Source organism: Corvus hawaiiensis, chromosome 4, assembly GCF_020740725.1.
Source record: "Corvus hawaiiensis isolate bCorHaw1 chromosome 4, bCorHaw1.pri.cur, whole genome shotgun sequence".
Classification (NCBI taxonomy): domain Eukaryota; kingdom Metazoa; phylum Chordata; class Aves; order Passeriformes; family Corvidae; genus Corvus; species Corvus hawaiiensis.
Genome location: NC_063216.1, coordinates 31,829,137 through 31,850,635, shown reverse-complemented (window position 1 = coordinate 31,850,635; position 21,499 = coordinate 31,829,137). Strand labels below are relative to the sequence as shown.

General features: G+C 45.4%; 1 protein-coding gene across 1 annotated transcript; it reads left to right on the top strand.

The window, feature by feature from the left end:
- The first annotated feature begins 14,267 nt into the window (after positions 1-14,267).
- Positions 14,268-20,509, top strand: LOC125325365 (matrix Gla protein). The gene is made up of 5 exons (XM_048302320.1): positions 14,268-14,374; positions 17,022-17,172; positions 17,959-17,994; positions 19,184-19,259; positions 20,134-20,509. Exons 2-5 carry the CDS (start codon positions 17,112-17,114, stop codon positions 20,270-20,272), a joined length of 312 nt encoding a protein of 103 aa, XP_048158277.1. The 5' UTR covers positions 14,268-14,374; positions 17,022-17,111; the 3' UTR covers positions 20,273-20,509.
- The last annotated feature ends 990 nt before the right edge of the window (positions 20,510-21,499 follow it).

Sequence of the window (21,499 nt, the reverse complement as noted above, 5' to 3'; positions counted from 1 at the left end):
ATTTTTTTATTTCATTCCCCTGAACCGTTGTGTGTGACATTAAACAACAAAGTATTGCTTAGAGGTGAACTAGTCCCCATCTGCTGCAGGTTGAACCAAGACTTTGCATATGAAAATCTGTGCCTCAGCTTTGTCACTTCAGTCCCACTGCACGTAGAGTTATGAATCAGGCTGTGAGGGGCTGCTGAGCTGCAGAGAGTCTGGCTGCAGAAGGACTGAACAACCTTTGCACCTACCCTGAAGAAGAAGAGCAGGCACGGGTTTCTGCATGTGAGTCTGCTTTGTCAGCATTGCTTCTGCTCTTGGCATTGGCTGGGAGGTGCTGAGAGGCCTCTGACTGCCAGCATGAAGGGAAGAGACATCTCCCAGGCCATGCAGCCCTGGTGCCTTATGCATGCAGAGGTCAACCACCAGCACAGCAAGGCAGGGCTGAAACTTCTTCCTTTCTGCTAGGGATCCTGCCAATTTTGAAGAAAAATTTTTAAAATCTCTCAGATATTTCCCAGAATAGCTGTCACAGGATGAACTTCATGGTGCCTAAGTCAGATCCCATCTCATGCACAGTCCAGCACTGAGCTGCGCCTGAGATAGTGATGATTAGAGCAACATAGGGTAGGAACCATTGTTCTCCTTATCATAAATGGAGGGAGGGCATGGCTGTCTGACACCTCTGTTCACAGAATCACAGAATGGGTCTGGTGGAAGGCACCACAGTGAGTCATCTGGTCCAAGCTCCCTGCTCAAGCAGGGTCATCCCAGAGCACATAGCACAGGATCATGTCCAGATGGTTCTTGAGTATCTCCAGTGAGGGAGACTCCACAGACTCTCTGGGAAATCTGCTCATTCACCTGCACTGTAAAGAAATTCTTCCTTATATTCAGATAAAATTCCCTGTGCATCAGTTTCTGCCCATTGTCTCTTGTCCTGTTGCTTGGCACCACTGAGAGGAGCCTGGATCCATCCTCTTGGCACACCCCCTTCAGATACTTACAGACAATGATGAGGTCCTCTTTCAGTCTTCTCAAGGCTGAACAGACCCAGCTGCCTCAGCCTTTCCTCATAAGTGAAGTGTTCCAGTCCCCTCATCATCTTTGTTGTCCTCTGCTGGACTTGCTCCAGGAACTCCATGTCTCTCTTGTGCTGAGGGGCCAAGGGGAGTTCATCTGGAAGGAAGCTGAACCAATAAATCTGGGCAGAAATATTAGAAACAAACTCTCTCTTGCTGGTGGACAGATCACAGGACTGAGTCACTCTTAGTCACCTCCACACAGGATGGCTTCCTCTCAGTACCACAAATGGCAGCCCATGGGCTGGCAAAGAGGTAGGGACAGTTGACACAGGAGGAGGAAATATTGTCTGAAGGATACAGCTGGGACAGTGGTTTGCAGGACCGTGAAAGAGGGGGGGAAGGAAGAACCAAAAGCTGTTTGGAGAGGAGGCGAGGACTTGCCCAAGGAGTGATGTGGCCAGCAACAGGTAGGAGTCAGTGAGGGAAGGTGGATACCACAGAGAACTGATAATGGTGGAGAAGAAAACACAGAAGTGCTTTTTCTAAGGCTGTGAATCAAATACCTCTTTGACACATCTTGGCCTAGTCACTAAGGAAACTTCAGAGGACATTTTCAGTGGAAAAACCTGCAAAACCACAGATGCACATTGAATAAGAGAGTACTTGTTCTCTCATTTGAGTTTCTCCCTTCTCTGCTAAAGTACCTGCAAATCCAGGCAGGTGGGCAGGCTAGCTGCGTGATCTCTAACGCGGCACTTTTCTCCAGATTAGAGGAAAGGCCCGTGGATACCTGCATTCCTGCCTGCACCAGGCCTCCGCATATGGCAGCTATGTATCACAGCCCTCTGTATCACAGCTGCAAACGGCGCTGTGTCCTCCTCCCCACACGCTCACCAGGGCTCAAGGCGTTGAATCCACCGTGGATGACAACAGCCCCTGGAGAGCCCCATATCCTGTCCACACACAGGTTGAAATGCCAGCCCCATCCAGTTTCCAGTCTAAACACATGGGCTGTGGGAGCACTCCACATTTCTCCCTATCCCTGTGTTATGAGTATCCTATATTCTTCATGTCTCCCACCTTCCTCTCTTCCTAGGCCAGAGCCCACATTTCATCATCTTGTTAGGGACTTAGTGTGATTCTATGCCACCCATGTCATGTGTTTTGTATGTCTACATCACCAACATAATTTCTTGCCTTTTATCTAGTAGATGAGGCACAGGTGGTATTGCTATCTGTAACTTTCTCAGTCTGGCCTAGTACACCACATCATTACTTCCATAGGTGCCAGAAGACACAGCATGGGTGCAGGCCAGTTCTGGTTCCTTTATCTGCGTGGGCAACTGCAGACAAATGTCAAGTCCTTGGGTGTTCTAGTCAGTTATCAGAAGAGCAGGATGGGAACTTGCAGTTTTCCTGTTTTTTTGTTCTGTTGCTGTTAATCACTGGAAGGAATAGAATAATCACCTCAAGAAAAAAGGTTCATCTGTTTTCTTCTCCACTGAATTATAGAGGGCTGTATGCCTGAAAGATTGTGTTTTAAAATACAGATGTGATATTTTCAATATAAATCTGTTGTGCTCAGAGTATTCTTTGGCATTTTGTAATTCAGTGTGGGTGTTGATCCTGGAGGTATCATGACTTCCCATTGCAATCAGGACTTTATTTTCCTTGGCCAATTTTTTCTGGTTTTTGGCTGAGAAACAGAAGAGACAGACAGTAACTTACCCCAGACTGTTGATGAAGCCTGTAGGCAGAGCTGGAGACAGAGCCCAGACCTTCTGCATCCAGATCTCCTGAATGCAAGCCATATGGCCACACTTTCTCTTCACCTTCCCTCTCCCTGTGACTCCCAATGGCTCTTTTCTTAAGTTGAAGTGGCAGTCTTTCACCAGGAGTAGAAGGCTGTCTTGTTTGGTTGCTTGTTTGGCACAGCTGAAGCCGAACAGATCTGGATCGTTGTTTTCCCTCCATTTCTCACTCCTTCCCAGTGAGACCTTTCCTCCTGGACAAGCTGCTTCATTCTTTTGGGGTCTGATGGTGAATGTACTTCCTTTCCACACGACTTTCTCCAAGTAGTTGCTGTGCTTTCTTGGATCCCTGGGCATCCTGGGTTTCAGACCCCATCTTGTAGCAATATTTTCAGGTTTTTCGCTCTGGTGAGATTCTAGCAGTAGAGAAAATATTATGTTAAGCAGATATTAAGAAGATATATTTGTGTAGTAAATATTTTAATATTATTTTAAATAATATGAAAATATTTAAATATTATTTAAAATATTTAGTAAAGTATTTTAAATATTTAATTACAAAGATATTAAGAAGGTATATTTGCATAATCAAGAAGTATAAGTGGCAGGTGAGAAAAAAATGTGAATGAGTCCTTGCTTGGTACATTTTAGTCGTGGCAAGACAGCAGCAGAAAGGAAGGTATTGTTAAAGCGAAAGGCAGTTTCTCATGCTACAGCTGAGGTAGTAATGCTTATATCAAATGATCAACTGTCTTTAAATGTTCATCAATCTTCTTTTCCCAAACCTGTTCTGTCATCCAGGGGTCTGGATGCTGCCATGGTTAATGGGTCTTTCATGTGCTTCCGTCTTGCAGGTCTCTAGCATGGAAACAGCACATCTTTGGTGTCTCTGCTGTGACTGGATCACTCACCACCACAGAGACACAAACCACTCTGGAACGATGCACTGCTCCCACAGAGGAGCAGGCAGAAGTAGGGCGACCTAAGAATCACCCAGTTAAGGTTGTTCTCAGTATCCCAAACCGGGGTCTCTTCTTTCTGCCTTGCTATCTGCAAGCAGCACAGAGACTTGAGAGAACAAGGTACTCCACATGTCCCCTCTCAGTCTCCAGCCTAGTGCCGGCTCTAACTGCACCCTCCTCCTCCCTGCTGGCTCCCTGTCGCTGCGTGAGTGATGGATCCTCTGACCCTGGAATGATTTTATTTCTCTTTTTGCCCATACCCAAGCTCTGGAGGGAGGTCTGCCTCAAGCACAACACTGCTGCTCCCAGGGAAAAGTGCCTGCCTTATTGCATGTGCCCCAGGCATTCCCTTTTAAAAACAACAAATATCCTAGGCAAAAGGAGAACAGAGAGAACCCACCAGGCACCCTCTGTCAGAGTGGTGATGAAGAAAGACTTAAGCAACACAAGCAAATGGATTAGCACTTTGCCTGGGGGCCCTGTTCGAAGGTTTCTGTTTGGTCTTGGAGTCCTGAGACTGGTATTTCAGTGGAGTCCTTCTTGGCAAGTCTGGCTTTGTGATCTAGGACAATAAACCCCTTCTTTTAACAATAAAGATAACTGCATTCAGGACATTTCAAACTTAAGAAACTGCTTTACCAGCATTTTACAAAATAGGTTGGGATTCTTTCTTTGGCTGTTCCTACAGAAATGAGGTGGTCTGTGTGTCTGCTTGTCCTGTCCCCGCTTTCAAATGATCAGATGTACCTGACAGTAGGGCAGTGGTCTCTAAGGTATTATGGTGCTACTGGTTTTGTGAGACTATGTGTTGGGCAGATGGGGAAAGTCCCAAAACTTCCTCATTAGCTTTTCATGCCAGGGGTACTGTAGTCCTGCTCATAACATGCCCTCACACCCTTGCTGGGACCCTCAAGCCCTCCAGGACAAGCTGCTTGGGAGCTGCTCCTTGCTCCTTGCCCATTGCCTTGAATGGTACCGATGTTCTCCGACTCACTTCAGTGCCACCTTCTTGGAAATTCATGCAGGGTTGTTTACTTCAGTTTGGGCTGGGTTCATCTGAATGTCTGTCCTTATGCTGGGAATCCATCAGGCATGCAAATCCTAAGCTCCTGAAGTAGTTGGCTTCTATTTCTAGCTGTGACATCAGCCAAAGGCTTGGCACTGCTTTATTTACGTTTAATATATTTAATCTGTCTCCATGAATTTCTTTGCGACAAACGGGCGTGTCAGGGATGGGCAACATGTGTGGGAGAGCACTCTGTTTCTGGACAGTACAATCCTCCTCTGCTTCTCCCCAAGATCACCACCCACTTAGAGAAATCCCAGGGAGCCCATTCCCCAGATCACTGACAAAAACAGCAAAAGCTCCCACTAAAAACAAGGAGGAGGGGACTGGGAAGAAAGGCAAAGTTATCTGCCCTAAAATGCTGCCAGATGGAGAGTGGAGACACCGGGGTCCTGAGCTTGGACCCAGGGTACAGAGACCTCCATTTGCTTCTTCATTGGTTGTGGAGCTGCTATTGGCATCTGCTTTGTTCTGTCACTTGGGCTTGGTTGTGCATGTTCCCCCTGCTCCTCTCCCCGGCAGCTGGGACCCCTCTGTGTGAAGCTTCCCTTTCTGTGGCACCCTCCTGCAGACTCTTCTCCAGGGCCAAACAGGGCCTGGAGCAGGTGGGAGGTGGCAGTGCCGTATCTGTTGCGAAGGGGACAGGGAGTCCCCTGGAGTACAGGGTGGGGCTGGTGCTATAGTGTGTCCCACTGGCCAAGTGGAGCAAACATAGAGAGGATTGGAAGTAGAGTGGCATGGGGGGAGCTGAGGCTGGCTGTGGGCTGTTTTATGACTGCTGTTGCTCAACCCTATGGCTGAAGCATGGTGGGCAGGTGCAGAGTGAGAAGCCTGACCTCTCTCCTCCCCAGGGCTGCTGTTCCTGTGTTATGCTGTGCTTCCTGCAGCGTTGGAAACCCAGTCCTGGAGCCAGCACAAGTCATAGACTCAACTTCACATGAACACCAGCAGCCCTACACAAAGAAAAGGGCTGGAGGTACACCCTGGATGTCCCTCTGCCTTTTGATTCAGTTTCTGGACAGCAAGGCAGATTAGGTAGAAGAAATGCATGCTGAGGGGACACACAAGCATGTGTGAGAGAAGCTGGGGTGCTTGAATGAGTAATGGCAGGGGGCGCAGGGGACTTGCAGTGTGACAGGTGAGGCAGGCCCCCTCATGGGACAGGTCATGGGCACATCTGTTCTGGAGGCTGGGTGGATGAGCTGGTCCCCGTGGCTGGAATTAGCATTCCTGCCATGCTCAGAACTACTGATCTGGATGTTCACCTAGTTTTGTATTTGCTGTAAACACAAGGCACTGCTGGGGATGATCTTCCTTCCACCCTGGGAATGCAGTTTGCCCTAGCCTGAGGAACAGTCCTGCTGCTGCTTGCAGCCCTCAGTGTCTTGCTTACGTCTTCTTTCCCTCCCATACCTGGGAGACCTTGATACATTGATTCAGACGTAGCTGGAATTCAGCTATTTAACTGGAATCCATGTCTTCTGCTACCTGTTCAGGCCCACAAGTATACGTCGTTACTTGATTCCTGTTTAGCAACGTAATTTCCTAAGAAAATCACAGCCTGCTGAAATCCAGGGCAGTTTGATCACATATGTATGAGTTAGCTTATGGCAGTCATACCAACATGATGGCTGTCAAGAAAGTCCCTGTGCACTTTTCCCTCATCTCCTGAGACAATTTTCTCCACTGCAACTGTTGGACATCAGCTTGGGTGGGGGGCATTTCACATTACCACAGGAATAGTTGCAGAAGTGCAGAAGAAATACTTCCCGGGGCCCAGTAACTTTTCAGGGAGCTCGCACAATTCAGCAGAATGAAGGACAGCCACCAGGCAGGCAGGGATAGGCAGGAAGCAGCTTCAGCAGCAAGACATCAGGAACCTTTTTCCTCAGGAGCAGCTTAAGGTAATCTTTGTGCCTCGGTGCTAAGTGTTACATGGAGAAGGCAGAAACCTGATCTGAGATTTCAGGTGCTTGCTGTCAGGCAGGAGAGAAGGAGCTGTAGCCAAGCTCTCAGCTGCCATGCCATCCTTGCAGATCTCTCTTCAGTGGCAGTACAGAGCTCCTCAGAGCACTCCTGCTGCTGTTTTACTGATGATGTCCCTTTCTCGAAGTGCAAACCCAGTGTGATAAATTATTTTCTTCTGTTCTTACTTACTCAAGATCTCCCCAGATAAGGTAATGACAGAGATTTCTGTTCAGCAATCCAGTGCCTGCAATAGTGGATAGGGGTCAGCAACAGATCATTGTTAGAGTGATAGCACAGAGAGCCCAGAGAGATCAGATAATGCAGAAGAGCTCCAGGGGCTGAAAAAGAGTGAACTTGGGACACCTGCATATCATCTGTCATCACCAAGCCCCGGGCTTGGGAAGGCCAGGCAGTGATAACAGGGCCCTTGGCTGAGGGAGGTGCTCCTGCCAGGCAGGCCTCTTCTCCTATGGAGGGGTGAGGACAGGCACATAACCACACATCTCTCCCTTCTGGGGCTTGTACAGCACTTAGCACAAACAGGATCTTAATCCTAATGAGGTCCCTGGGAGATTTTAATGAAATGACCGTCTGACTGCAGTCCTTACTGTTCATTTCAGGTATGCACTCAGGTCTCAAAATAGACAAGGGTCTTTTTAGGAGCTAGTGAGTATATCTCACTTATTGTGTAGTATTGCTATTCTATTTACTGGATCCTCCAGCAGGTTCACTGGTTCCTCCTCCAGTTTACTAGTGAAATAGTCATCAAGAAAGACAGGCACCTACCTCGAAGAAGAAGTGACAGACAGATGCTTGGCCAAGTAACACAGGGGAAGCTGTGTTCTACAGATGTGTACAGATGTTTGGTATATAGTATTTGCACAGCAGAGATTCGCATTCAGTGTCTGCTGTATGAAAATGTATGGTATTAAACAACATTGTCACTAATGTTAGGCTTAGCCAACCAGCAAGGTTGTAACTACTTGTGTACCCAATATGTGACTCATGCAGTGTATTTTCTTGATAAATGTACAGTAACATTTTCCAGTGAAGCCATGGCTGTAGGTGGGAAAAGAAGTGAAAAGAAATCCCAAATAATACAATCCAGTTGGTGCCAGGAAGTACTGTAAGCAGATCCTATTACTGGAACAGAGTGGAAAAAAACATTGGTTAAAGCACAGGAAGGATGAAAGTGTCTTTGTTGGCAAAAGTCTTTAAAGAAAGATTCTACTGTGAAAAACAGTAAAATGTAACTTCTATGACTGATACATGTTGTAAGTCATACGTGTGTTCTTATGGGATTTTTGACACTTGTAGCGAGTCTTAAAATGACATCCTTTACCATGTAGGTAGACAAAAAAGAGCAGATAACTTCAGCTGAGAAGACCCCAACCAGCTTTGTCTGAGCAAATGAGAGGGAATGATGAATCCAAAACTGTCAACTCATGCCTGCAGCACTGGCTAAAAAGGTTCATGAGACAAAATGAGACAAAGAGCTCTGAAAGAAACATATTACCAAGCAGACAACTGCCCAAGATGCAGAACGACTTCAGATGGGTTTGAATAAAGAGTTTTCCATACTGAGGACATCATAAGAAGTCTTTATACTGCCTTCTGATACTTCATTTTTCAGTGATTATTTTTGCAATATTGAAGTAACAGAGGGCAATGTGAGACACTATAGAAAGGAAAGGTTATTTTATTTCAAACCACACTGATTTCACTCACTCAGACTAACACTCTCATAACCACATATTCATAGGCACCAGTAGGCATTTGTTCATACTATTCAGTTTTCTTGCAATCACGTAGAAGATTCAATTCATGGGCTCTGGAGCTCTCATTATGTCTCCTGTGTTTCTCTTAGTTTGGCCACCATATGCTCATTTTAGATGCACCTTTTGCATCCTGCAGAAATTGGCAGTAACTGTTGTCTTTTGTGCCTCCACCTTTTCCCACCTCTGAGTGTCATTAGAACTCATCTGCCTTTGTCTCCTCATATAAGTATCTTAGAGCTCAATCTTGTTCTTTATCTTAGCACCATCATCTCCAGAGATCTTATTTTTTTTTCTTTCATTAAGTCTTAGGTGTATTCCGTCCCTTGTTTTAGGAGTTACCTGGTTTTAAACTGTGATTTATTTTTTTCCCCCAGTCTGGATATCCAGAGGATCTGTGTCAACATGCTGGGATCTTAATGATCTGCTAATCCAGCTGCCATCAGTATATGCTGTTCTTGTAGCCGTTCTTATGCCTTTCTTCCCAGTGCTTCCACACACAGACCTCTTCTTTGTTCTCAATTTATGTTATTTTATTGTTTCTTTTATAATTTAAAGAAAATTGGGACCATTAATGACAAAGACACGTCTGGCAGCGTGGTGGCTTTTGGAGTGCAGTGCCATTTTACGAAGAAGGAAAAACTGATCTAAAAGATCTGATTTATCACAGAAACATAGAATATACTGAGTCAGAGGGAACCTATCAGGATCATCGAGTCCAACTCATGGCCCTGAGCAGAAAACCCTAGGCATCACACCATAAGCCTGAGAACATTGTCTAAACACTTCTTGAATTCCTTTTATCTTTCCTTCTCCTTTTAAAATTCTTTCCTGCTTTATGAGAACACAAAATTTCTTGATAAAAATAATCGGTTGTCAAGTTTAATACAAATAAACAATAAATATGTATCCAAAGAGCATATAAGCAGTGTGATATTAGTTACCAAGAAAGGTCATCAAGTCAAATGATTTGACTAGCATGTGATGTTAGGAACATTAATATAATTTGTAGTTATGCACAAGAAGATAAGAGTAATCAGATTTCATAACTCAATAAATAAGGATGTCTTTGTTCTTGCCACAGACAGCATTTCACAATTAGCTGGCTATTGTGTATTTCCCTCCACTCCCTAGCATTCCTTTGTACTCTATCTGATATTAACAAGAGAGGCCAAGACCAGGGGCTTGATGTGCCACAGAAAAAGTTATTTATTTACTAAAGACAACATTTATGATCCTTTAGATACTGAACTGAGATAGAACAAAGAAACATGTATAATACTACAGGGATGCTTGTAAATACTTCAGTGGCCTCCTGCACTCAAGACAGACAGAACATAAATGTTTCAGTCCAACCTTGGCTTCACAAGGGCTGGCAGATTTGGGATCTAAGATGCTATCTAAGTGTGTTGTTAAAGAAAAAAGAAGCATTATTGTTATTTTTTTATTTACCAGATGGATGAGAAGAGTGAAACCACAGCTGCTTCTTATCTCCTTCCAGGTCTGTACAGGAAATAAGGCGGGTAAATCTCATCTGATCCCAAAGAATGAATCAGGTCAGGACATTTTTGTGTTCATGTGGTGAAGCAAGGGGGATGGATGTGGAAAAGAAGAGAGATTTCTGTTCCCTTCTCCCATGAGATTGCAACCCAGAAGCATGCTCTCTTTATATAGACAAAATTTGAACATTTTCTTGCTCAGTTTTTCATAGGATTCTTGAAGTACAAGCAATGCAAGTTTCTTATATGCATTATTTAGTCTCTACACAAGAGCCTCTGCCAATTTTTTCAACATCCAAATAATATTAATATTATCCTGTCTCTTCCTTCCTTCTCAGACTGAAAGAGAAATATGCTGATCAGTATATGTGGACATGTGTGGGTGGGGGTGAAGCCAAAGGAAGCAACAGAGTTAGCTCTTAGCCCTGAAATGTTTTCATTGCTTTATTCAGTGAACTGAATAACCTTGGTCTGACTTCTGTGAAATTTTAGTCTTCTCGGCTCATGAACCTCCTATTACCAGCCGAACACAGCTGTTCTGGGAAGTCCTGGCCAAACAGAGATAGTTAGTCTTTGAGGTAGCTCAGTGATATCCCATGGAGTGTGCTGAGTATTGGAATTGAAGGCTTGAGCCAGGCTCACTTTTTTCCAACAAGCAGAACTGGAGAGGAGTGGGCTCCCATTAGGCTGTGCTGCTGGCTCCAAATGCTCCTGTATTCATAGCCAGACTGCGGTTTTTCTAGGACACTAGGCTTTGTTTTGAAGTTTGATGGATTACAAGTAGTAACTTTGAGTATCACAGCTGCACAGAGATTGTGTCTGGACACTAATCTCTGAATTTCAGTAGATTAAACATTTGCCACCACCAACATAATACAGTGGCTAAAAATTCCCCAGTTTACCAACCAACCAACCAACCGGCCAACCAACCCCCAGAGCTCACCAACTGTAAACTTCTCTTTATGGTCGTGATTAATGTGCAGACAGGCCCAAATTCTGTAAGTCGCTGCAAGTGGAAGAAGAATTATCCTCTCGCCCTCTGAATTTGTTCAAGTAGGAAGGATCTGGGCCTTTTTATGATGTTTATTTTCAGTCCTGCTCCTTAGCCTTGGGATACTGAGCAACCATTTGTCCAAGAATCCAGAGAGACATCCTTCAGGTTAGACATGCAGGTGTACTCCACATCCATGGGCAGGAGAAAGTTGCTGGAATTTATTACGTAAGATGGAAAAGGAAGCTTCTAAAGTGCCCAAAATGTTGGAGGAAGCATGAAAGAAAATAGCTGTGAGATGGTGTGGGAGCCTTCCCCACCCACAGAAAATTGACATTGTCTGTGAGCTTCAGATGGTGGTTTTTACAACAGTCCTAGGACTACACATGGATGCACATTGTTAGAACCAATATGTACTTTCACACTAAAAACTTTTATTTTTGCAGGAAGTTGTAATGCTGGGGGCAAAATTTTTCTCAGGGGAAAGGTCAAGACAGATTTCAAAGATGTGTTTAAATATTTTTGAGGAAAAAAACCCCACTTATTTGTTATGAAATTACTCTTTTTTCCCCATTCCATCGTGGAAATGGATATTAGTCATTTCAGTTATTTTGAAAAAAATTGTTTGATGGATTTGAAACTAGATTTTCCTGTTTATGTGCTCCCCTTCTCTTTCAATCTTTGGAAATTTTTAAATCTAGTTTTGAAATGGTTTTTTTCCCAGGTTGAACTAGAAGTTGAACTAGTTTTAGTTTTAATTTTGCGTAGCTGAGTGAGTTTGCTGCCAGAGCTAACACATGTTGAGATATGTATATCAAGTTCTTTAAATATCTGAAATGTGTTCTGTTTATTTTTATTTCATAGTCTTTTGACTGGCTTCTGTGTTTAAAAAACATCTCCCTTTCTAAAGCTTAGTGTCAGCATGCTAGTTTTCAGCACGATTTATTCCATGAGGTTGTTGACTTTAATTATATTGTGGACACTCAAACACTCTTACTTAGTAGCTCAATTATTCTTGCTTCTTGGATCAGTTCCTAGGTATTACTTAGGACGAAATGGAAAAGTAAAAATAAAGTCTTGTTTTCTCATGTGCTGTAGAACTAGTTGTTCTAAAAAGCACTTGTTTATCATGTTGAGAAATCTCTTCGTAAGCCATGGACCATGTGGTGGTTGACTAACTTACATCCTGAAACACAGGAGCAAGCTTGAAAAGGACTGTCCTGATTGGTGAGTCCAGTTACTCTGGGCAACCTGGGTCTGGAAACCCTGCTCTGTTGCAGTGCTGATAGGGTTTATTCCCCTACTGGAGTGCTCAGCTACTCTGCTGAAGCCTTTCTAGAATGAGCTGGGCACTCAGTGAGGGAGACATAACTGTGGATCATGGCTTTAAAGACACAGAGGCTGGAAATGGGACTTCTCCTAATCATGAGAGATGTGGACTGTGAAACAGCCCCTGGCGGGTACTGGAAGCAAAACCTAACTGCTAGTCCATTGTCCTGCTGGAAAAGCCTTGAATTCAGTGCAGGGATGGAGGGGCTCTGCAACTATGCAGAATGTTGCAGAATGCAACATTCCCACAAGCTATGGTGAAAAGGTCTGTCCTTTTGGGTGTGAGTGCAAATCACATTGTCTTTTTAGTCCTCATCTATAGCACTTCCTGCCAGAATTATTATTCCATGAACATGAGCAATCTGGGCCATACAGAGGAATCCTGCTGAGGTCTCCCTGGTAACTTACCCAGTGGCACTGACAGGTGCCCATCTCTGCTGGCACATTCTCAGTAGACATCTTAGAATCATCATCTTTATGACTGTTGGCTCATAGTTCTTCTTTTTGTTCCCCATTTACTTCTAGCTTATGAGCTTTTAATTTACAGCAGGATTCTTACTGCTGATCCTGATGGCAGACCTTGCATTTGCCCTATTGCATATTATCCTGTTTCTGTTAATAAAGCTTTAAAGGTCATCCTTTTCCTCCTGTATGGGCTCTCAGATCTCCTTTTCACTGCTGTTGTTTTCTTGCTTTGTGTTATTGACAAAATTCCTCAACAGGTATTCCTTTTTAGAGCCAGTTATTAACAGAAGTAAAGTAAAACTTGTTGCAAGAGAAAGTCAATTGGCAATCTCGCATCATTTCTCCTTTCCACTGCTTAAGTTTTTGCCCCATTTGTCTGTTTCCCTACCATCTTTGCTGTTTTGGTTTTAATACCCATTTTCTCCTACTTAACTAAGAGTTTGCCAGATGGTACTGAGGCCAATGATTTTTCAGTATCTAGGCAGATGAGGGTGACCAGGTCATCAGAGCCCTGATTTCTTTCAGTGTTCAGCATGTCATAGGGCTGCAAACTTAGATGACCCTGAAGGGTGGCAGACAAGGGCAAGAAATGACCTCCTGTTTGCACTGCTTTTCAGAGGTGGTTCCTGATGCCTTGAGGCACAGGCCCTATGCCTTGAGGACAGCTCAAGATTGCTGTTCTCAGGCTCCAAGGACCAACAGCTGCTTGTACGAGGACACAAGTAACACACTACCTCACTGCCACAGATAAGTCTGAACTTTCCCCAAACTCAAAGAGCACTGTAGGAGCTAAAGATAAAACCCTTGGACAGGAGGTGCTCACTGTTCCCTGTCTGAACAGTGGTGGTTCTTCATCTCCATGGATCTGCTATCATTTTGGGCCAGAAGCCCAAAGCACAGTTCAGCAAGCATGTGTCCTGGGCTGCCCAGCACTGCTGTGGGTCTGGTGTGAACAGAAGGTGCACCTCAGGGATTTGGGTTTGTGTAAGCCAACTCTTTGCCTCATAGGGTATGTGACTTTTGGGGGTTTTGGAGCTGACACCTTTGTTGTGTGAGTTTTCTGTCTGATATTAGCCTGCCATTAAGAGGAGGGATCAGTTGTAAAAGCAGCATGAAATGAGATGGGAGAAGGGTCCTGTTCCCTGAGGAAGAACAAGTGCCCTGGCTAGCAGTGTAGCTTGAGATAGAGCCCAGCCAGAAAAGGAGGGGGTGAAAGAGGGGGGGTCTTGCAACAAAGAGGGAGACTGGAGCTTGTTCTCATATTTCTGTCCAGTCACTGCACCCAGGCACAGAAAGGCAACCTGGATGTGGCTGTGTCCCCACTAGTCCCTGGTGTGTGCTCTGTCTCTCTCCCTTTTGGCTCAGTTCTTTGATGTTGCTGGCTTGCTGGCTGTGGGCAGAAGGTGGTTCTGATGGTATCCTGGGGGTGGGAGAGGGGAGGAGTCACTGATCGATGCTAATAAATAAAAGGTCCCTCTTCTTCCGTCCAGGGTCCGAGACGCCAGGAGAGCTGCCCCCTGAGACAAGAGGCGCAGACTGGCAGGGAAGCGACAGCTTAGTGAGTATGCAGGGACTGCCTTGCTTTTCCTGGACAGCTGCTTGTTATTATTGCCTTGCTGGTGCTTCACCGCTGTAAAATGTTAGGAGTGCTTGCTACAACATGTATAACATTGTGATTTTCCACTCCAGCAGCAGACACATCAGGGCTGCTTTTCTGATGCCCCCTTTATTTGTTGGACCGCAGAGATTTCCCTGGCATTTGCAGATTGGTCTTAGCTCCTTTCTGTATTTCTAACCAGTGGATGCTGCTAGAAAGCAGAGGGTTTGGGCTCACTGTGCTGCATGGTATGTTACCCCCAGGGCAGCCCACTGTTGTTGAGTAGGGGAGTAAAGTATGGAGTGCAGGGGGAGTAGAAAAGAGTACTTTTGCTAGAGGAAGCATTCCCCGAAAGAGGTTTGTTGTTACAGGGCTGTGTCACTGGCATGTTCATTCATTCCTTGAAAAATGTATTGCCTCTGTGGTTAAAAATGAAACATTTGGGTTAAAGTGGTGTTTGTGGCTGTTCTGTGGTTGATGGCAGGGTATGCTCCAGGCATTCTGGGATCAGAGTCATCTGAAATGGGAGCAGAGTCGTCCAGGGAGCAGAAAGTTCTGCCCTGAGGGAAGACAAATAAAGAGGGTTTGGCCGGAAAGCATGTTGGAGTTTCCCACTGGGCAGCCTCACTTTCATTCCAAAGTACACCCAGCATCTTCCTCTCTGTGCCCCACTGTTTTCCCACAGTTGCTGGTCTGTCCTCCAACCTCTCCCTCAAGTTTTTCTTTCTTAGCAGCTCCTGTGCAAGACATTTGGGAAACCTATAAAATCCACATTCAACACGAAGTCCAAAACTATGAATTCTAAGAAATTAAAAGGATCCCAGAGCAGAGAATTTCCTTAAAGAGACTGGAGTGGCAGGGCACAGAGGGGCAGCAGCAAAGTCTCAGTTCCCCTCTGACCTTGTGTCTATAGCAAACCTACAGCTTTTTCCCAAGTTTTCCTCCTCATTTCAGGCTAAGCACTAAGCAGGCAAGAAGTGGATGTGTATGGGGGGGTGTTGATGGTGCAGGACTGAGCTGCTCTCCACAGTGGATGGGATAATGGGGAAGAAGAGCAATTCTTTCTCTTTGGTCTGAAGTTGAAGTCCCTACTCAGCTTTTCTCCCTGAGACAGGAGGCTTCAGGAAAGGGTCATGAGTTCGGCATTGAAAGGGTAAGTTGCAAAGCCCAGAGTGATCTTTTTCCACTGAATTTCACTCCTCACTGGTGAAGTGTTAGGCTCTGGCTATCTGTCCCTGTAGTTCTTGGCTGTGTTACCTTCAATGTGGCTTCATGGTTTGGCCTCTGAAGGTGACAGCAGCGATAACAGCATATTGGTTTGGGGAGAATGGTCTGCACCCAGAGTGCATTCACTTCACACCCTGTCAGTGAGAAATCCTGATACTGCATATACACATGGACAAAACGTGCAGTAATCACAGCTTGGATCAGACATAAGAATGGTTCCTGTGCCCTAGGTTCATCCCCAGGCAGCATGTGGTGTCCCAAGCCCATCACTGCCATTGTGGGAGGGGCTGGCAGGCAGTGGGAACCCACCCTGCCGTGCTACCTTGCCTCTAGCACACTCCTTCCTTTTCACCCAGCAGGGGTAGCCATCTCTGTAACTCCTCCTTCTTTCTTACACTGCTTTCTACTGTTCCAAGAGTTGGAGAGTGGAACACCCAATGTTTTGGATGTCTCTGCTGTCCATTATATTGGACCCAGTCAAACTCTTTTAGATGTTAAAAGGCAAGGTAATTCTCCCTGAGACTGCTGGCCTTGGAGATTTGTCCCAGGTGAAAAGCCTTTCGTTGACATGTGACTTCGGTGCCCAGTGAGGCAAGGACTGCTAGTGCTACACCAGAGAGACATCAGTCCTGAGGGAAATGGTTACCTCTGACTTCACCAAGATGTTGTCCTTTGGGCTGCAAGAGGAATCTAGGGTCAGCACCACAATGAGAGGCTTCAAAGCTAGAGTTCTGGGTGCTGCTGTCATCTCAATGCAAAAATCATGATCCCACCAGCAGAAGGGATTCTTTCAGGTTGCTGCTTGTCACTCCTGAAGCAAAAAAATAGGAGATGAGAAGGGGCAGCAGGGTTGTATTTCTCCTCTGATAGCTGGCAGGCTATCATTGCAGCAAAGGCCAGCTGGGGAGAGGGGGACTGAGTGGGACAGGAATGTTTGAAGCCTCATTTTCCATGTCTCCATCGGCAAAGCTGACAGGACAGTTTGGGCTGGTTGTATCCAGACAGAGTATGATGAGATCAAAGAGAGCAGATCAGAGGAAAATTCAGAAAAACAAACATTTATATTTGGGGTCAACACACACCTCTGCCTTTGGGTCCCTGGCAGCCCATGAAATTCCTTCCACTTGCATAGGCCAGCTTTTCTGAGTGTGGAGTGCTAGTGACATGTTTGCCTCTGGATTATGTCCCCCAGCACTGAACTGTGAGAGGAAGGGGGCATGCCCCTTCCTTCCCAAAACCCAATTCAGTCTGCTAATAGAGGTTGTTTTGTAACAGCTCCAAGAAGAGTGTGTACCAGCTAGCTGTCACCTTGCCAAGGCTCTTTCACGGGCTCCCTCCTAGCTCTGTTTTCATAATAAACATTCCACCGCTAATTTTGCAGTCAGCCCAGGATCTCCAGCTACCCTCAGTGGGAAGAGAGTAAAACACAGTGAGGAAGACAGAGTGAGAGATTCCTTCCTGCACTGGCACAATGCGCACTCTCATCGTCCTTACGCTCCTGGCTGTCTTGGTGATGGCTGCCACTTGCTATGGTAGGTGACATTTATTGCTGGGTAGAATGAAAACTTCGCAGACATTTATGGGTCTGTTCAGATGTTTGTTGCTTAACTTTGTGTCTTCTTTCCCCTTAACTTGATCTCTTGCCTGTTTTCCTGCCTTTGTGCTAGATCCTCCTAGCCCTTATCCAGAGCTGTTATCTTCAGCCATTGGGATTCACAGTCCAGGATGCTTCAACCCCTTCATCTCTGTTCCAGCTCACCTCACCTCACAGACTGCTCCTCTTTTTGTGCCTTTGTTGTCTGGACTATGATAAGAGTGCTAATTCTTAATTATTCCTTGCTAATTGGAAGATTTCCCTTTTTCCTTTTGTAATATCATCCCCTTTTTCCTGTGAGGCACACAGTTCCATACTGGTGGCATTAGGATGCTGCTTCATGCAAGAGTCAAGTGCATTTCACTGTGCTAATCCATTCCCTAAGAGCACATGCAAGCTTTGAAGGTAAGTAGGTATCATATCCACTGTAGTGTCAGGAACAGAAGGTGAAGAACTATTCTAGAGAATCAGGCTGGATGACCAAGCATGAGTCTGGAAGTACTGACTAAAACACCAGGTAGCTCTGTATTAAATTCCTGAGCAATTTAAACTCCTCATATAAATTCTAGGTCACACCACTGATTCCTTTGTCTTCCTTTTAAACATATGCCTTGAAACCTGGCTTCTTTGATTTCCATGTGTGTTCTAGCTATCTGTTGTGTAGGAAAGACTGAATCCCATCAATACAGCATCATACTACATGTTTCATTCTTTCTTTCCACAGAGTCCCGTGAGAGCATGGAGTCCGATGAGTATCTCTGTAAGAGACTGCTTTACTATTTTATTGAATTTGAAGAGTGCTACAGACATGTCCAAGATCATTTCCTCGTACTCCTACTGTAGGGATTAAATAGGTAGAGCCACCCAGCCCAAGGAAATTGACTTTACTGGGTGATGGAGTTTCAGGATGAAAAGGGAGAGAGCTAAAAGAAAGAAAACTTCACATGTTTCAGCGCAAGCTCATACACCATTTTGCATAGAATATAATGAGAATTGCAAAAGAAAATTTGAGAACAGTGCTCAGGTCTCTGTTACACATACCAAAACCAGGTTAACTGACACTAGAAAAGGACACTGCTCAAAAAACTCTGGGATGAGCATAGAAAGAGGTACTGTAGAAGCCACTTACACAATTATTCTCCCCGAAGAACAAGGAGAGCCTTACTCTAAGCACCTTGGAAGCAGGCAGGGTGTGTGAGTAGAAGGGATCCTTTGGCTGGAAGAGGGAGAAAAAGTGTCACAGGAAAAGCATGAAAAGGGTGGAAAGTCTTGTATTGGAACAAGCAATATCCTGGAGAGGTTAGAGAACAGATGAATCAAAACTTAAAAGAAATTAGGACATCTGGAAGAAGAATTTCACAAAGCAGAGAGTCAGCAACACAAAGGCACATGTGGGAGCCAATATCAATGACATCCACAGACTCCTGAACTCTGCAACGGGACTGTGATGTTTCTCAAAAAGGTCAGAAGGGGCTTTCAGGCCCCTCAGTCCAAAACTGCCACAAAGACTTCTCAATCACTGTCTAACCTTGGAGGCAGAGAGACTTACTCAGGCCTTTTCTGTGTGTAATTTCACAATTCTTGTAGTTCTTCTGAGCGTGCAGCTTGTAGTTCTTCATGGTCTGTGCAGCTTGGTGCCTACCTCTTCTGGGCCAAGCTCCACTCACTCAGAGGGGCTGTGGCAGCAAAATCACAGTAGCATTCCCCTGGGTGATTTGAGTAACAGCAGAACAAGAGCAGCATGTGCACTTCTGTACAGGCTGCACCAGCCACTGAGAGAGCCTGAGCATGAACCAGCGGGGGGGGGGGCAGGAGGGGATATTGAAAGGTCCTGGATTTCACTGTACATGGGAGGGCAGACAAGGAGGCTGTTATAAAGGAGGACGATAGCTTTTGTTGAAATCTGGCATTGAAAAAGTGCCATTCTGAATAATCCCTTGCCTTCTCAGATCCCTTCCTCAACAGGCGAAAGGCCAGTGACTTCATACAGGCTGACACGAGACTAAGAGCCGTCACTCAGGAGAGGTATGTCATGGCCTCAGGACACTGAGGTCGAGAGTGGGAACAGGTTCCTCCTTGCCAAGCACAGGCTGGTACCAGGGGTGGCAGCCAGGGTGACTTGTGAGAAGCCTCAGCCCCTCTCTCAATGTGAGGTACCATTTAAGTCCCCAATCCCAGGAAAAGCAAGAATTCAGATAACAGAGAGTGGGTCCTTTGATTTGAGGACATGTCATATGCTGAGAAGACTGATGAATTGTTCTGAAGGAAGCACCAACAGAAGGAGAGAGAATGAGTGTGGGATGGTCCAAAAGAAAGCTCAGTTTGAGATCTTATTCTAGTCCTCAGATCTCATGCAGAACTTGCATGACCTTTTCTAAATCAAAGGGTCATCTGAGGGCCTCATTGCTTCATTTATAAAACACAGATATAACAAATTTCATGCCTTATTCAAGGCTCGTGAAAATAAAGACTGAAGCACAGAAATAGCAAGGCATAAGGCAAACCTTCTCCTCAGAACCAGGTGACCCCTTTGCAGAATATTTCAGGTCTTTGTCCCGTGTGTGTTTGGGAAAGAGCAGAAGAGCTGAAGAGAGCAGGCTGGGGGAGGCTGCAACGGGAGGACCCTTCCTCAAGTTCAGGCAGGAGCCATTCCCCTCTCCCCACCACCTTACTTAGCCCCAAAATAAAAGGTTGCCTGAGGAGGCAAAACATTCCTGCTGTAGTCATGTCACTCCCTGGGTGTGGTCAACACAGAAGCTGGCGCTCTAAGAACTTTGTCGCTGGATGATGGGCTCTGGTGGTGGATCCTTATCTCAGTGGGAAGTTTCTGGACAGCAAAGGGCTGTAGGTGGATATTTAAGATGACAGCACTTACCCCTCTTCTCTCCTACCTTTACAGGATCAGGGAGCGTAGTAAGGCACACCAGGAGCATCAGAGGGAGCTCTGCGAGGACTACTACCCTTGTGAAATGTACGCTTTTCGCCACGGCTACCCGGCTGCTTACAAGCACTATTTTGGAAGGAGGAGGACTAAGTAAAGGATGACCCGTCCCCACCCTGGGGCCTGGAGTCCAGGGTATCCTCCCCAAAAATGCAATGGCTCTGAAAAATACTCAGTTGCTTGTGTCCCTGTATGTTATCCTGCCTGCTGCTTCTCTCCCATGTAGCCATGGATTCCTGCACTGTGTTAATTAGCTCTGAGCTGATGTAGCAGAGATCACAGAGAGGTCAGGATGTGGGTGTTTACTACAAAATAAATTGCTGGTTTGATACTATCTTCTCATGAGTTACAGTACTTTGGAAGGGGGTATGCAATTTTCCATGAAGAAACTGAATTTTTTTATCACAGATTCTGGTGCAGATTATGGGAGAAAAAGTTATTACCTTGCAAGCATATGGTTCGGGAAGAATCTATAATGGTTTTGTTCCAAGTTCTACTAGTGGCTTCTTTCAGAGGTCACTGGCCAATTTCAACTCCCAGTCTTAAGACATCTAAAAATGGTGGGATGTTCAGAATGCAGATGCACTTTTTGAAAATCAAATCTTTCCTCAGCTGGGGAAACTAAATCCAGAAGGCACCTATTTAATCTTAAAACAAAATTAGGGTGAGAGTTGGTGAAAGAAAATCCTGTAAATTGCCTCTTGTTTATCCAGCTACCATCAGGTCCTGATGCTAGGTGCTCCTTTAGAAAGGAGTGTGTGGTCCGGACTTAACTTGTATTTCCTTTTGCAATTCCCTTTCGAAACCTTTCCACTTGAAACTACTCTGGTAGCACTTGAAAGCTGCAGAAACCAAAGCTGGAGAGGGGCTCCTGGTGGTAAATAAACAGATAAAGCAATCCAATGCTTGGGGTCAGGCCCAACTTTGTTCACATAGAACAATTTCATTTTACTGTTCTCAAATCATTTGAAGCCAAGATGTGGCTTGACCCTGTGCACAGGTTACTGAGCACCTCCCAGTCCTCTGAGGAGTGAGCATGGCTGCATTCTGGTTGTCACCATCACCAGGGCCTGTCCCCAGGCCAAAAGGCACCAGTGCTGACATGTCCAAGAATTCAATGCTGCTCTGGGCTTAACAGCAGCCACAGGAGCTGGGACACTCCTTGGTGCAATTTGTGTAGGAGACATAACATCCAGCTAAGCTCGACACAGATGGTTTCGACATTCACCTCTCCAGGCTTACACAGGCACCTGCAAATTATAGAAGTGGGAAAGATTCATGGCATGCAATCAAAGTCTATGATGTATGAAGTATCAAATTGTTG